Source organism: Setaria viridis, chromosome 5 (assembly GCF_005286985.2).
Source record: "Setaria viridis chromosome 5, Setaria_viridis_v4.0, whole genome shotgun sequence".
Classification (NCBI taxonomy): Eukaryota; Viridiplantae; Streptophyta; class Magnoliopsida; order Poales; family Poaceae; genus Setaria; species Setaria viridis.
This window is the reverse complement of record NC_048267.2, coordinates 34,673,468-34,690,729: the sequence shown is the minus strand read 5'-3', so window position 1 is coordinate 34,690,729 and position 17,262 is coordinate 34,673,468. Positions and strand designations below refer to the sequence as shown.

The following is a 17,262-nucleotide window of genomic DNA, read 5'->3' as shown; positions in this document are numbered from 1 at the left end:
CAGATTAATTAGTTCTAACTAATGCGAACAAATACTTCAACATCACGAACAAATTACTATTTCCTACGAACAAAAAATTAAACATCACGAACATTTGATTGTGTAGGAAAAAAAAGAAACTGAATCATCATGAATAAATAAATCCACATCATTGAACAACTTAATCTACAAAACCAAACAAATAATTTAGAATAAATTAGTCTAAATACTAGAATCACATGTAAACTAGTTATTATTACAGACGAATAATTGAGTTATACGACGACCAAATATTATAACATCACGAACAAATATTATAATATCACGAACAAATTACTTTTATGTCGAACAATTCAGTATATAAAGCGAACACATATTATAACATTAAGAACAAATAAGTCTATAAATGTGAACAAAATGTATAAACACGTGAATAAATAATTTTATATGGCGAACAGATACATCCACGTTACAAATAAATTATTTTGATACAAGAATAAAAATAAAAATGAAATACAAAATGAAAATATAAGGGTGAAAAATTAAAAACAAAATAAATATAATTTTTTATGTCACTTTTGTTTGCATTATAATATTATTTGTACGTCTCTTTTATTTGCATCATACAACCTTCTTATTTGTATTAGTCACTCTTGTTCATATTTTATTCACTACTTATAATTATTTGTTCACCATGCTATTTTTTTCGCATCAGACAATTATTTATTCTTGGTATTCAAGTATTTGTTTGCTGCAATCAAAATTAATATTGAGTATTATTAAAGTATTTTTAAAATATTTCATTGAAACGTAGTCAAGTGGCTTGATGTAAGAAACCCATTGATGGATTCGGAATTTAATTTAGATGCACGATTTATCTGTAGATTTTTTCAGATTGAAACTTTCTTTGCATGTGGGGTGATATCATCAATTTCATCTTCTATTGCATGCATGGATGGGTTATCTTATTTTTGAAAATGAAAACTGGGCGACGCGTATAATCTATTGCATACATGCACTGCCATGCTACCTGAGCCGTTCAAAAAACCCACCGCGCGGAGCCGTAAAAGGTGAGTTTGTCACGTATGCGACATGTAGTCGCAGCGAGCGAGCAAGGCTGAGTTCTTCTAACACAATCTAGTTCGGCCCATCTAAAAGTTTTTTTCAACATAAGCCCATCCAAAAGTGGCCTAAGGCCTCGGCCCATAAAGGCTTTGCAGAAAAGGCGCGCGATTTAGGAATACCGTGGGGAGAACGCATTGATGCTTTTTTTTTAAAAAAATGATTTTACGGAAAACGGAAGCCTAACTCCTCGTTGTTTTTCCTCTGTTGTAAGCACGAACAATTTGCATCTTTTCAGGTACCGATAAAACTCCCTTGAAACAAAAAACAGTATTTTGATGCTGGGATCGAATATGCACATGAACTTTGAAATTGGAAGAATCATGGTACTGGTTGGGATCTTAAGCGTTTGACAAGTTGCTCTCTAGCAAGCAAATACAGTACAAAGTAACCAACAGGACAGAGTGAGTATGTTTTAAACTGCAGATGGTGCGCAAAGAAAAGAGGCAACCAATTAAGTACGTGTAGTGTGTACGTGTGATGTACGTACTGTTAAGACCGCACTCAGGAATGGCAGCAATAATTTATCATTGCCGTGCGTCACGGAGAGGCAAGGCAACCATGGATAGCTCAGGAATGTAGATTTTGCAGCCGCCAGAATAGATCGAGGCCAGTAAAAGATGCAGGAAATTGATCGAACACGTTCTCCCTGTCTGTCACCTATTCTATTCCATTCAATTCAGTTCAGTTGAGTTCAAAGCAAGCAGGCGAGACTGCTACATGGAGTTTCACTTGGCGTGGGCATGGGCTACCAAATGGAGGACTGGATCATCTCACCTCCATTTCCGTCAAAAGCCAGCTCTCCTCAGCCACCCTAGTCATCTTCATCTATAAAAGATCTCTCGCATCAAGCTAATCTCCTCCCAACTCCGATCCGGACAATCAAACAAGCTAATCTCCTCCCAACTCCGATCCGGACAATCAAACAAACAGTCTCCTTGCAATTCGGCTCATTTCATTTCATGGCTCCGACTTCTATTTCTACATCTGCTTCTCTCTCGGAGCAGCAGCCCTTCACCTTCACAAGTCCAGTCTGGTCACAAACCCATGAGGACGCGCAGGACTTCGACTACGAATCTTGGGTCCAGCAATCCAAGATCGCCAACAACTATTCCAATCTTTGGCCGGAAGAAGCAGAGGCACAGGCGATCAGCAGGCACCACCGGGAGATGATGCTACAAGCAATGGACAACCTGCCTCAAGAAGCCTATGAACTGTCACTGCGAGACCTCAGCGAGCTGTCACTGTCTAGTAGGGCCACAACCACAGACGGATTAGCACTGAACAGCTCGGTGAGATTGACCACCGCAAGGAGTTCTTCCAGCACCAAGCCCTGGCGGAAGAAGACCCCCTCTATGGAGGGAGCAGGCTTCATCATCAAGCTGTTCCTGCCTTCGCCATCAAGAGCTGGTGGTGGTGGGAGGAAGAAGAGCAAGAGCTTCTCAAGTTCAACCGTATCAGCCCTGCGGGAAAATAGTGCGTCAGTCAACGATAGTTCCAGGGAGAATGCAGCTCCTGTTGGAACGGGAAATGACTCTAGCTGTACACGCAGCCATAGCATGCCAAGCAAGAGCCATCAAGGCGCTACCACCAGGTATCTCTATCTGCAGGTACCCAGAATTTTCAAGAATGCCAGGGTTAGGCTGCAGTCACCTTCATGGAACCAACAAATTGCTTTTGTTATACCTCTTTTTTTCATCTTTTAAGACAGTAAACAAACTTGCAGGAAATCATTGGGCTGCTATCCGTTCTTCAATTCCAGCAAGTACAAAGTTAAACGGGAAGCTGGCGGTCGCTTGTGTTTCTAGTAAACATGAAACTGCTGGTGGCTGGAGAATGGAGATCAATCATTAGGGAGGGGTGTTTGTGCTTGTGCATAACCTTAATGTTCCTAGTTAGCAATTACATTCAGTTCCAAGTAGCTAATAGCGCAAAAGGCTGCAGGATACATGGAGAGTGTGGTACATAAATAAGCTATGCATGTGCTCAAACTTATTATTATGCTTGGTTTCAAGATTAGTGCGTGAACCGTTCACCACAAAATTAGCCGTGGATAACCTGCCTTAAGAAGCCTATGAACTGTCTCTGCGAGACCTCAGCGAGCTGTCACTGTCTAGTAGGTCAACAGATCAAAAATCTTTTAAACGAACTCCAAATCTTACGAAAATTGGACCATAGCCTGGATCACATCATCGAGTTTTTCCGAACATCCCTTAAAAAGCCTAAAAAACTGGATCAAGTCTGTTCTATCTATAGTGAATAGCAGGAACTCTCTAATCTTTTCGGAGGTTGCTTTGAAAAAAAAATCCAGATCAATACTTAATCACCGATTTCATGGATTTGTAACCTGTGGTGTAACTTTGCCCAAAGGATCTCTTTAAGAAGATCAATACTTCGCCCTAGAGTTTGCATATTTGTCAAAAAGACCATGAGGTGATTTTTTAAAGAAAACTTGGCTTGTCATGCATAAATTTGTCAATGGATCATTGTAAATGTTCTTGCACGTGTTCTAGCACTGATTTGGCCGTAGAAAAACACCTCATCCAAATGCAAGATAGAAAAATCACACAAAAATAGCTTTAAAAAAAGAAAAGAAATAACTCCCTAAAGTATATTTTGGTCCAATTTACCTCATAAACTATGCTATTGGGTTCAATTTAATCCATAATGCAATTTATCTTTTTTATTCACCATACCTAAGTTGAATTTTAATTTAAGATTTTTGCAGGGTGGTAGTGCGCATCAGAACCTATGTAAAGAAAATATATTATAATTATTTCATCATTATTTTTTATATAGTTTTGTATCACAAGGATATATTTATTATTAAATATCCTACCAATCATGATACATTTTTCTAACATGATGTCTACAATCTTCTTACAAAATTTTATCTTAAGACTCAACTTGTACATAAGAAAAAACACAAACTGTATTAAAAGGTAAATTGATCCAAATGGTATATTTTAAGGGGTAGACGAAACCAAGAAATACTTTACTAGGTTATTGAGACTTTGATTATACTTGAGGGAGTAATTTAGACTTTTTCCTTAAAAATTGATCCTACCTTTCAACTCAACACTTTACTAAACCTTGCTTGCATTTTTTTTAAAAGGACCAACAGTAATTTTCAAAAAGGACAAACTTTTAATTGGCATCTTTCTAATTTTCACTAGCGTACACTTACAGTAGCTCTAGCAGGACGTGGATACAGTGTGCCAGTGTCGCGCTGAACCTCACGGAGACCGGACGACCTGCCCAAAACTCGCCGGATTCTTACCGGTCCCGGCCAACCCACCTCGCCGATCCACTCCACCAACCACGAACTCGAAACCCTAGCCGCGGCCATGGGCGACGACGCGGCCCACGAGCTCGAGGCCCTAGCCGCGGCCATGGTCGACGACGCGGCCGCCGCCGCGTCCCCCTCCCCCTCCCCCGCTTCCTCATCAGGCGGCTCCCCGTCGCCCTCCTCCCCGCGCGCCAAGCGCCGCCGCACCGACCAGTACGCGCTCGGCTTCGAGTTCGCCCCGCGACTGGCGCCGTACGAGGTCGAGGTCCTGGCCCCGCGCGCCGCGCCCAAGTGGACGGAGCGCTCCACCTTCGCGCTTCTCGACGCCTGGGGCGACCGCTTCGTCCGACCGGGGGCGGGGCGCAGCGGCATTCGCGCCGATGAGTGGCTCGAGGTCGCCCGCCTCACGTCCGCCGCCGCGGGTCAGCCCGCGGGGTACTACTCCGAGACGCACTGCCGCAACCGCGTCGACACGCTCAGGAAGCAATTCAAGAAGGAGATGGACAAGGCGCGCCTCGCCGCGCGCCGCGACCTCCCCTCCCCCTTTGGCCCCGTGAAATGGGTCTACTATGACAAGATGGTGTCAATCCTGCGCCCGTCGCCCCCGGCTCCTCCACCGCACCCGCCCCTGCCCCCGTTCCAGCCTCCGGTCGTGAAGCGCCGCCGTGACACGCAGCCATCGCCGCGCTTGGGATGGGGGATGAAGGCTCCGGAGTGCCTGCTGGGCGGCGGTGGGGAGCCAAGGCCAGGGCTTTCAGGGCCGGGAGCGGAATTGGGTGAACCTGAACCGCAGAAAGTCTGTGCTGTTGAAGGGGATCGGAACGGGTTCATGGCTCTCACAGAGTCGATTCAGAAGTTTGGGGAGGTTTTTGCGAGGATGGAGAGTAGCAAGAGGCGGCACATGGCAGAGGTGGAGCAAATGAGGAGGGATTTGCAAAGGGACCTCGATGCAAAGTGGAGGGAGATTTTGGAGAAGGCGAAAGCGGAGATTGCATGTCTCAGTGATGAGGATGGGGATGGGAGTGATGTGGAAGAGGATGAGGATGGTGGTGATGATAAGAGATTGGAGGATGGTGGTGGTGAAGTGCAAAACAATGGTGCCATGGATGCTTCTCCGTAGCATATAGCCTGGAAGTGGAAGTTCACAAAATGAGGTTGGTTTACTCATCTCAGCAGCTTATGTTGTGTGCAATTTTTTGCTGAAGCAAAGTGCCAGGTTATGTGTTATTGTAGCATATATGTATGGATTTCATTAAATTCTGCATGACTTGGTAAACTAAAGACTGAATCATCCTTTTTGGGTCTGGAATGACAATTCTTGAAAGATCTCAGTATTCCGTTTCTTGTGGTGAACCATATTATTCAAGAAACTAAGTGTGTGGTTGCCAATGCGAAAGGTGCCCTGTACCAACTTACTTCCCATGTTTGCATAAGATGTCATCATTCAGCACCATTGATAACTTTTGTAGAGTAGTATATTGGGACTCAGCATTGTTTCACATAGTATTTTGTGTTTAAATTCTGTCATAAGGAAGATTGTAGCAGAACAAATCAGGTTGATGTTAGACTTAGGGAAACTAGTAGAGGGCAAACCAGAAATCTTCAAATATTTGAGAATGAGAGGCAAAAGAGTGCCAATTACTCTCTTAAACCTGTGATTTGTTTTTTCATGAGAATGAAATCTGGTGTCAGTTGATGGCAGTATATGCTAGTTTAGATCAATATGCTATTGCTGGAGTATTCAAATTGCCTCATAGATATTGTTGGGAATATTGGAATTTATTGGTCATACTTGAACTTTTATTGTTGCTTTTGATCATGATATGTTCAACAGTATATGTGTTTACCATACCTTGGTATCTTAGTCAGTTATGTGCTGGAACATCAGTGGGCCCTGTATTTATGAGTTTGTAAAACTTCAACCTGAAGGTTGTCAAGTCTACTGGAATATTGCTTTCTTTGGACAAATCAAATTCATCACTCATATAATTTATTCACCTTCTCCAAAGATTACTTGTTGAAATGTTATCATGTCTGGCATGTGAAAGCATTAGTGCCCGAGCTGTCATGTCTGTGTTTAATTGGCATGGCATATTAAGGGTATTGATATCCATTGTAAGTATTTGTTGTGGAAAGAGGGATAAGTGCTAGTTGCAAGCTAGTTATAAGCTACTTGTACTGTAATGGAAAAGATTAAAGGTATCTGCTTAAACTTATGTAGATAATCAGACATGTTTCTTGAGCTGTACTATGCATATTTGTGATTTCAGGGTTCCATTTTGTGCAGTGACTGAGCTGTTAATTGTGCTGATAGAAACATTTTTTAAAGAATTCAGCTTTCTGTTGATAGGTGTTGCTACTTCAGTTATAAACTTGTTATAAAATATTTTGCCTGATGTCAAGAAATGGAGGTGTTCATGAATCATTATTACTCTTGGCCTGTTTGGTCCAGTTGGAAACTAGGATATAAATTTCCAGTATTGTTTAGAACTTTAAGTTTCTAGGTTGGTCAAGACATCCTCTTGAATGCATCTTCATGGGCGTCTCCTAACCTCTCAGTTTCTTTCCCCCTTGTTATGTTCTGACTACTATATCTGTTCTGTGTCAAGCTTTGAGTTCAAGTTCACAAACACTCAGTGACTTCATATGGTAGTTGCATCTTAGTTTTCCATGATTTGAAAAGGAATGATAAGAATATCCATTCTGAAGTATTGTTGACATTCAACTAGTTGACTTTGGCCGCTGCCCTTTGGCCTTTTCTGAGTTCGATTACTGTTTGTATCTACGGTGGCCAGTGGGATATATAACTTCTAGATTTCCACCAAATGGTCCATGGATTGCCTGTGGCAGTGGAAGTTGAAATTGCAACCCAACAATTTTTTTGGGCCTTCTGTATTGTTATATGTTAGGAAATATTGTCAGCAAAGTCCAGGCCCATATTATTTTTGTTAAGACCTGTATATATCTTTTAACATTTGGTTTTATTGTACCCACTAGTGGTTCCCTCGCATGTACCCATTTTAATTTTGTCGTAAATTTTATGCTGGAAGCTGGAACAGATTATGACTTGTTGAACTTTGTTATTTCAGGAACAAAATTGGGGTTTCATGTCAATAGATGAATCCACATGGTAGGCAGGTTATTATGATTAACTCTGTAACTGCTGATATTAGGATTGTGAGTACTCAGATCCCAAGTGATATGTAGCTAATGAATTAACAGGGAATATATCCGCCAACAACCAGTGCAGATTGTTGTATAATTCTCTTTTGCATTTCTTTCCTCAGCAATGCTAAGCAAAATATTACTGCTCTTTTGGTTATTGTATATGGCTATTGGCTTACTGATGTGTGATTTCCAGATAATATCATTTGATAGCTCGTAGTGCTTCATGTACTGGGTTATAACTGCTGCATTTTACATATCTTTTATGGAACTGAGATTCTCAGTGGCCTTTTTGCAGATGTGTTTACATTGTGCCTTCCACCTGTGTTGACAAAAATTGCACATTCTTTGTGTCCTAATGGAGGGCGCTTCCCCCCAACGGTTTTGCATTTTCTTTTCGTGAAGAGCAGTGTTTTACTCTCACCATGATTGGATGTTCTTTTTATGAAATTATTTGCTACCGTACGGTTTCCGGGGACAGATTTTGTAGCGAAATTGCACAATTCAACTTTCTTTTCACCCTTCCCCTGCATAAAATTTCGGGAACAGGATGGTGTGAAACGCTTTGCGCGTGCTTTTGCTACTTGCAGCTGGGTCTAATCTACCAACACAGCACCAGGTGATCCCCGTCTCTTAGCACGGCGACGTCTTCCACCTCGGCGCCGTCGACGGTGAGCACCGTCCTCACCGCCTTCCCAAACTTCGCCTCGGCAACTTTCATCAGCTCTTGCAGCGAATCCGGAAGGCAGACGAGCTTCCCCCCTGCACGGTTCCGAGTCTTCTCAGTGCCATCGCCGGGGAAGTGATCATGGATGACCACTCGTGGCTTGTGTTGTCGACGCAGCAACATGTTGCAGGGAGCTGTCTCTTCGTGTTGCTGGGAGCCAAGCCTGGCATCTTGGTCCCGAACGATCCTGGCGCCTTCGTGCAACTGCTTTTGAAATATGGCATAGTTCTGAAGCCGATCCTGTGCAAACGGGACATGTTACACACCAAGTTTCAGAGTTGATGCTGCAAGTTCCTTCATTTCAGAACCATTTTTTTTTCCTTTTGTACTTACCAGGCCTGTGTCGGAAAGGATCTCCCTGAAAAATGGCGCATCCACCGCAACGTGTTCCCTCAGAGATCTGAGGTACTGAACAAAATTGGCGTGTACAGTGTCCGCGTCTGCAGTGTTGGGCCGTAGTATCTGCAGAAGATGGCTCCGGCTGATGCGCACAACCTGCGTGAGCCTCCTGCTCCGGACGGTGAACGGCTGTGGGGTGCCAAAGATCACCCCCATTTCCCCTGCCATGCCGTGCGGCCCTACCTTCATCACAAGCTGAAAGAGGGCAACACAATTGATCAGAAAGAAATTGCAATTTATGATGTTCAATTTATCTTTGGGGCTTGAGTGGTTTACCTTCTCTGTTCCATCGTCAGCAGTTGCCAACACGTCCTGATACATAAGCAAGGAGAATGAACAGGACGAACAGAGTTAGAGCAAGGAGATGAATCGAAAGTGAAGATCATTGTAGAGGGTTGCTGGCAGGTGTGAAGACGTGCTTACCACTGCACCGGACACGACGATGTAGCAGTCCGTCGAGGTCTCATTCTGCAGGACAATGTCCGCCTTCGGGGGGAAATACCCCGCCACCATCTCTGAAACCAGCTGCACGACGAGGCCGCTGGAGACGCCCTGGAACAGGTAGCAGCGCTGCACCGTGTCCCCGAACAGGTGCTGCGCGACCCCGGACCGGAGCGCCCTGGGCAGGTCGGACAGCAGCTGCTGCTGGATCACCTCCCCGGCATTGAACCTGAGCTGCGCGCTCGCCATCATCTGCTCCCTCAGCTCCCGCGGTAGCTGGTTCGCGGCCCCGAACGTCGAGACCCGCCGCACCATGTCCCTCATCCTGAAGGTGTTGGTGGCGGCGTGGACGACGAGGTTGGTCATGTTGCCGATGATGTAGGAGGTCAGGCCGAGGTTGAAGAGCATGTAGCCGGTGGCGAACGCCATCTCGCCGGGGTTCACGGCGTGCAGGTCGCCGTAGCCGACGGTGGCGAGCGTGGTGATGGACCAGTACACGGCGTAGGTGTAGCCGACCCAGACGCTGCGGTCCGTGAAGTCGCGCACCTGGCTTCCCAGCCACGTGTGCTCCTTGTCCCGGTGGTGGAACGCCATCCACAGGAAGATGCACGCCGACGAGTGCAGCGCGAACAGCGTCACCTGCACGTACGCGAACGAGTTGGAGCGTCAAGAAATTCTGAGTGTTCGAAACTATGACATGAATCCATGAATAATCACTGTTAAGTGTACTCACGCCGATGAGCTTTACGAGCCTGGTGTAGAAGTAGTTGAATCTGATGTCCTTCTCCCATCTACAATAATACATTGATCATGTAAACATACCAATATAGTGTCTTAAAGGCAAGATTGTCAAAATCGTAGATTCTACATCAAATTATTAGTTTTCATTGGAATAATAAGGTCTTGCATATAATTGTAGAGGTGTAGATTCTATCGAGTAGAATCGTAGAATCAAAATAAGGCCTTGAATCAATCAAGATCGTAAAGACGTAAAATTGGCAGAGAGAATCACGATTTTAACAGCCATGCTTAAAAGTGTCTTTAAAGAGATTGTATAATGCATGCACAGAGACATGCTGTACCTTGCAAAGAGCTTACTGACGCGCCGCAGCCTCCACAGCCGGAGAAGATTGAGGTACCTGAACCCGGTGCTGCTGCCGCTGACCAGCCGGTAGATGATCTGGAACGGGACCGTCGAGGCCACGTCCATGGCAAACCACGGCCGCGTCAGGTACCTCGTGGCGATCTTCCTTCGGTCGTCGACGAAGAGGTTGGCGGACCTGTCGAAGTAGGTGACGAAGAAGGAGACGGCGATGTCGGCGGCGAAGAAGACGTCGACGACCAGGTCCACGACGAGGAGCGGCGCGGTGGCGGCCTTCTCGAGGGCCAGCTCGAACGGCGACGCCCACGCCGAGTACAGCACCAGCACGATCAGGAACGCCTGCCACCACCTGCCCACACGTGCAGACGTCAGCCCGTGCACTGATCGAAACGTACACGTGCGAACGCAATGCGTCACACGGGAGTACCTGTACCGGCCGTCGTAAGGGTTGATGATGGTGTTTCCGACGGAATAAGGGAAGGGTTCACCGAACGCAGGGAGGAGCTCGCCGGAAATGCCGCGGCTGCCGTTGTTCGCCGCCGGCAGTGTCCAGCTTTCTCCCTCGTCCGCCGCTGGTCTTGCCATGCTACCCCGCTGGTAGCTTCTTTTTATCAGCAGAAACTCCCCTGGTGGTGTGGCCTCTGAGACAGAACAGCACGGGGCGGCGAGAATCAGCCAGCAGTGTGTTTGTAGGAGGCTAGGAGCAAGCTATTATATTGAGATTTTGTATGCACAAAAGCAATGGAAAGGTGCTGCATTTCCGTCTGACCTCGAAACAAATCGGGTATTTTAGCAACGGCGGCAGCCGGCAGAGATCGTGGTCTGACTAAACACATGGGATAATATTTGTTTTCAACAATGATTGGGTGCAGACGAGTTAAAAGGCAAGCCATAGAGGTTTATCCAGATGGGCTACTCTCGTCGTAGGCTTGACTAGCGAGTTCTAATGCATGGCTTGATGGACACTCCTTTCTTTTAGACCTAAATGAATGCATAGTTACTCTACTTTACAAAGCTATTAGAGATGATCCCCATGGAAGCATCGTCTGTTGCTCCTCGCAAGAACCAGAAGTAACCCCCAAAAGTTCAAGGGCATCAACTACCTAGCCCAGATTAGTTTCTAATGGTTACACCAGTGGGCAGTAATCCATCCGTTTCAAAAAGAGTGCAAACTATCTTAAATTTAATCGAGTTTATAGAGAAGAGAACACACCTGCAAATGCAAGGCGATGCTAGCTGCTACAGGATGACGCTGCCCATGGAGGCTGGATGATGAGGAAGACGACGAAGATAGAGAAGTGCGTGCAGCCAGATAATTGAAGAGATCTCATGCAGGGCAACAATAGGGAAACTTGGTTCGTTAATTTGGCAGCAGCCGGTGCATTGTAGGCCCTGGTCGCAGGATTTCAACAAGGCAAGACTTGTAGGGAAGCTTCGGGTCGATCTCCGGCGCTCTGCGCCTTCCCCGACACGAACACCTAGTAACATTTCTTTCCGTCTACGCAGGATCGGATAAAATTAAGCATCGGATCGGAGTCGATCACTCCCGGGTTTCCTACTAGTACTCTCTTCCGGATTTGATACGGGATCTCTTTCATCTTTGCCTTGCAATTACGCGGGTCGATCGATCGCACGGCCCAGATTTCCAAACTCTCTGTTCTTGGCTCGGGCTGGGCTGTGTGTTTACGATGGTTGATGAAACTGTGCTGAATTTGGCCTACTACTATAACCCCGTGCCATGCGAGCCCAACCCAACTGCGAACGCGTATTCCGGGCCCAATGCCACACAAGAGTTCAAACCTGCTCATTGAGTCTAGCATTGGCCTTAGAGGGGGATAAGCCACCTGCTCATTGAGTCTGATGCCCAGAACCTGGTGCATGCCCACCACAGGAAGGACCCGGCCTAAATGGATGCTGTGCTCATATAAGAAGCCAAGCTCATGATTGCTACATCCTTCCACAGCTGTTCCATCCGTTATGTTACTCGAGTCTGTAATGTTATTCGGCTGCCCATAACCTGGACAAGTTTGGGTTCCTGATATACCAGCACGCATTGCTGGGATTGTAACAGGTGAAACACCTGATAACTCGGTTCAATGACAGTCCCAGTTCCTTTAAAAAATGTTGGGATGGGGAGGAAAAACCCTTCAAATTGCTGGATCGAGCAAAGATATGGATTGTAGTTTTATTACAACTCGTCCGTTGTTGAATCTTATGGGCTGGTCACATATTTTGCTATTTTGCTATCCACCTATGTTCAATTCACAACTTCACATAGATCACCGAATAATTCAACATTTGAGTATTTTGCATCCTTGGTACGATATGATCCTACTACGTTAATTTGTTATTTAGTTGCCATATATTGAGAATGTCAACTTTCCATCACCGATCACCATAGACGTGCCAATGAACAATACTTAGCTTATGCTTCACACCCGGCGCCCTTCATCTGCGAGCTTGGCATTTCTTTGCTGTAATTTGATACCATGGCATCCTCTATTGCAGGCTTGCAGCTATGGAAGCTTGAAAAGACTCATAGTATACAATAAGAGGGCTTGAGCCGGTTGTGTTGGTTTTGCTTGCATAAAGAGGCACCTCAATGTTGCGAGAAAACATGGATTTAAAAATGAAAAAGTAGTAATCAGATTGCTAGATCGACCAAATGACATGGGCAATAACTTTATAACAATTCTTTCCGCAATTGCATCTTAAGAAAGATCACGTATTTCACAATCAATCCCCTTGTAACAACACACTTCTGTAACACCCAAAATTTTGAATAATTTAAATTCATTAAAATTTACTCAAATTAGGGAGTCATTTAAATTCTAGGCATTTAAATTTATTTTCTTTAATTTAATTAATTCATCATAGGAATTATTTGTGCCTTCATGCTGGTGCAATTATTTTGATTGCTTGAGTTTGAATCAAATTTTGAATTTCCAAATTTAAATTCAAGTTTCCAAAACCATTTCCTTTTTCTCTTTCTCTTTCTTTTTCTTCTCCTCCACCTGGGCCGAAACCTTCTTCTCCTTCCCTTCCCCTTTCTTCTTTCGGTCCAACCGCAGCATCTCCACCGGCCTGCTCCACCGCCCGCCGGCCCCCTCCTTTTCTTCTCCTTGCGGCCCAGCTGCGCCACAGCCTTGCCGGCCCAGCTCGCCCGCTCGCCCGCTCACCCGCTCGCCGCTTCCTCCGCGGCCCGCGAAGCGCGCCGGCCCACCGCTCCGCCCCGGCCTGCCACTCACCCGACGCCGCGCAGCCCGCGAACGCGCGCCGGCCCACGAAGTCGCGCCGGCCCGCCACCCGTCTTCTTCCTCCTCCGGCCGTATCCGGCCGAGAGTCCGACTCCGCAACGGCTGCCGCCGATTCCGCAGCCGTCCGCCTCCGCTCCGACTCCTTCGGGGGGGTTTAAACCCGGGGCGCCCTATCTCCTAGCGCCTATAAAAGCCGCCGCCCCTCCCGGTCTCCTCCACCAGCGCCGCAGCTCCCCAAAACCCTAGCGCCCGAAGCTCCAAGCGCCGCCGCCACTTCCCCGCCGTCTAGCGCCGCCTCCGGTGAGCTCCGGTCGACAAGAACCCCCAAAACGAGTTCGCCGCGCCCTCCTCTTTCTTCTGGTGCCTTCCGCGCGCGAAACGGATGCCCGTGGCGTTATTTCGGCCAACTCCGGCGACCCGCCGCCGCTCGCCGTCGCGCGCCGCCACTCGCCGCCGCCGGCCGTTTCTTTTCCGCCGCCGCCGCGAGTTATCGTCGACCGTGGTCGTCCGATCTCGATCCGACGGTCGATCGCGAGTCAATCCGGCCGCGTACCGATCAACTATGCCGCGCCGCGCCGCTTTTGCTCTTAAGCCCCCGCCTTTTTCTCAAATCAACCCGCGGTCCAGATCGCGTTGAAAAATATTTACAGATCTGCCCTCGCACTTTTCGGTTTAACCCTTGAGCTTTCCAGAAATCAACCCGCCGTCTGGAATTGAGTTTTTACGTGTCAGACCTTCGGTTTATACGTATAATTACGTATAAGCCCTCGGTTTTCGCGGATAGGCCCTAAAAGTTTTGTTTTTCTCACAGAAAAGTCCCTGGATCTTGTTTTAATCATATCTTTCGCATCTTAACTCCGTTTTTCGCGTTCTTTATATCCACGTGTTCGTTTTAAAGCGTAGATCATCTTTTCAAGCTTGTTTTCTCTGTTTAACTATGTTTGGTGTACTGTTTTCTTACTTTTTGCCCATGTTTGCTTGTATGTGCTCGTGTGACGCGTGTAGACGCCCCGCAGTTCGAGGGAGTTGCAGATCAAGCCTTCGAGGAGTACGAACAGCAGGAGCAAGGCCAAGAAGGCAAGTCGTGTCCTTGATCACTACCTTTTTATCCTATACACCTTTACTTTCTCGTACTCAACATTTATGCTATGCACATGTTAAGATTGAATTGATGGGTCCCAATTAAGGTTCGCCTAGATTGATTTACCTTTGCCTTGACCAACCGGTTTACTTTATGTTGGGTAGCTCATGCTTAGTGCTCACTTGGTACATGGTGGTTTAACTTCATACAATGCTTAATCTTGCTTTACTTCTGTTATACCTTTCATTAAGACAAGATCATTATTTGTTAATCGGAACATGGAGAACCACCCAGGAAAACAGTGCTACCACAAGACTAAATGGCTCTGGTCTTGGCTGATTAATTAGAAACCTTAGTCTGGGGTGACCTTACTCGTGATGAGGCAAGAGGGGGGACTGAGTCGTTGCATTTTACCTGGGATGGGTGGTGCACGCCAGACACCGAAACCTTAGCGGGTTACCACTGATTAATGAATCTTTGTAAAGGCCTCGTAGCGTCCCTATGCAATCACACCTCGGAAGTGTGGTATGGTGCCTTGCAAACACCGCATGGTTGGGTCCAAAGTTCTTTTGAACTTTTACGCGACTTGTGGGTAAAGATGTGCCACCTCTGCAGAGTGTTAAACTGATCGATCAGCCGTGCTCACGGTTAAGAGCGGCCTGGACCTTCACATGATAATATTATCGGAAGATGGACTTAACTTGTTATCATTTCATGCATTTGTTGTTTACTTTATTTATGATCATGTTTAATTTCGGGTGGTATGAACTTATACTTAGTTAATTGCTAATAAAACTTGACCAACTTAATTAAAAGCGAATGCTATTTATGCCTTAGCCATACCTTGAATTAGCCTTACACTACACTATTCCCCACGACTTGTTGAGTACCAACCATAAGTGTACTCACCCTTGCAAAACCGCTGTTCAGACCAAGCTAATTGGGAAGAGGAGTACCTACACGACTTTGAGGAGTTCTAGGCGTACGTTTCTTCAGTCAGCTGCCTGTGGAGTCGTCGTCGTCTTTGGAGTTCCGCTGCGTAATAATTAGATTTTGTGGTTTATTTGAGACATTTGGTCATGTAATATTGGTTAATACTCTCTTTATTCGATTTAGCACTGTCTTTGATGTTCACTATTGTCGTACATGTGTGTAACTTGATCGTGGCGCACATGTATTTAATGCACTCGATTTTGTCCTTAAAATCGGGTGTGACAACTTCCTTATTAACATCTTGTGCGCTATCAACTATCTACAAAGAATACAAGATTGCTGAGGTCAATCAGGGAAGAACTCAATCCTGTCCAACAACGGTAAAGCTATTGGGTGCATATGCACCCACACTGAAAATGAAAAAAAATAGCTATTACAACAAATTTTTCACTATATATGCAGCATGCACATCTCAAAGTCCATACACGCGCATCAGCTCCGATTTGCTCTAGCCTCACAGTGGATTTCAACTTCACAGCCTGACAGGATGGGAATGATTGCGGGCGTGCTCAGGTGTCCATGTAAAGATAGGCGCTGCCTTTTATCGTTGCCATACTAGTTAGAGGTTGAAGATGACTGCTGGTGTGTCCCACATGGCAGCAAGAACGAGAGGGAAAGCAGACAGGACGTACACGCCTTTGTGCTCACACGTGCGAACGGCTGGCCGATCAATCAAGTACACAGTATTTAGAGGGTGCATATGCACCTGCATCAAAATGCAAAACTAACAATTAGAATATAATTTTCACCATATATGCACCCCTACAGCTCAAGTCTATGCACCCATAAGATAGTCGCATCCTCTTAAATTTGCTTTAGATTCAACACCGTGGTTGATGCAAGTGGACCCGGGCCTTGTTGACCAATCAAGCCGTGCGCTAACGGTAAAATAAAAGCTGAGCCACTTTGTTTTACTATAAGAAAAAGGGAAAAATATCGAATCTGACAACCCATAAGTATTGTAACAACTCGGGTGTTAACCTTAGGATTAGTGAACCTCATTAGAGCATAAGAAGCATCATGGCATTGCATTTCTTAAACACCTTTCAATTGTTGTTTAATTTTCCAAATACAACATTATAAAGTAACTTAAAATTTTGATGTGTAACTGTGACTCCTGTTATTTTATTTAAATACTATATGTTAAATGATGAATTTACATAATTTTTCTTAATTTTTGATGATGTTTGCTAGGGCCAAAAATTCAGTGAAATTCAACTATTTTTCTTTTCAAATTCTGTGCAAACTAGTTGAGCTCCGCTGTTGGTTCCAGTTTATTTTTGTCCTTTATGATTTTATCTTTCCAATGAGTATTTTTGGGCAGTTTTTGTCATTTGTAGCTTGCTCCTTCCGTGGGGGAAGATCTTTTTCAATTTTGTCTCGGGCCCACTCGTCACTCTCTTTCTCCCTCTCCTTTCCTCTCTGCCGCTGCCGCCGTGTTAGGCTCGCCGCCACGCGCCGGCGTCCGCGCCGCGGGGCCCTCAACCCTCCACGGGCCAGCTCCCTCTGCCTCGCCGTGCCAGCGCCATGAGTGGCCCTACCGCGCGTGCCGCGGCCGTCCCGCGGATGGCCAGCGCCGCCGTGCCCGAGCTATCGACTGCCGCGGCGTCAATCGAACCGACTCGCCATCCTTGCCGTGGGTTAGCACCCAACCATCATCGCCCGGCATTAAACTCCAGGCCCCCGTGAGCATCCGCTGCGGTCCGG

At 46.0% G+C, this 17,262-nt stretch overlaps 2 protein-coding genes across 2 annotated transcripts; one reads left to right on the top strand and one right to left on the bottom strand.

Moving 5' to 3' along the window:
- The first annotated feature begins 4,332 nt into the window (after positions 1-4,332).
- Positions 4,333-7,782, top strand: LOC117859164 (trihelix transcription factor ENAP2). The gene is made up of 2 exons (XM_034742366.2): positions 4,333-5,544; positions 7,480-7,782. The coding sequence occupies exon 1, from the start codon at positions 4,449-4,451 to the stop codon at positions 5,508-5,510; it is 1,062 nt and encodes a 353-aa protein (XP_034598257.1). The 5' UTR covers positions 4,333-4,448; the 3' UTR covers positions 5,511-5,544; positions 7,480-7,782.
- Positions 7,783-8,043: 261 nt separating this feature from the next.
- On the bottom strand, positions 8,044-10,840 carry LOC117856481 (potassium channel KAT6). Its single transcript, XM_072293678.1, has 6 exons — positions 10,205-10,840; positions 9,856-9,913; positions 9,105-9,761; positions 8,958-8,993; positions 8,661-8,876; positions 8,044-8,510 (listed from the first exon to the last, which is right to left on the bottom strand). Exons 1-6 carry the CDS (start codon positions 10,807-10,809, stop codon positions 8,157-8,159), a joined length of 1,926 nt encoding a protein of 641 aa, XP_072149779.1. The 5' UTR covers positions 10,810-10,840; the 3' UTR covers positions 8,044-8,156.
- Positions 10,841-17,262: the final 6,422 nt, after the last annotated feature.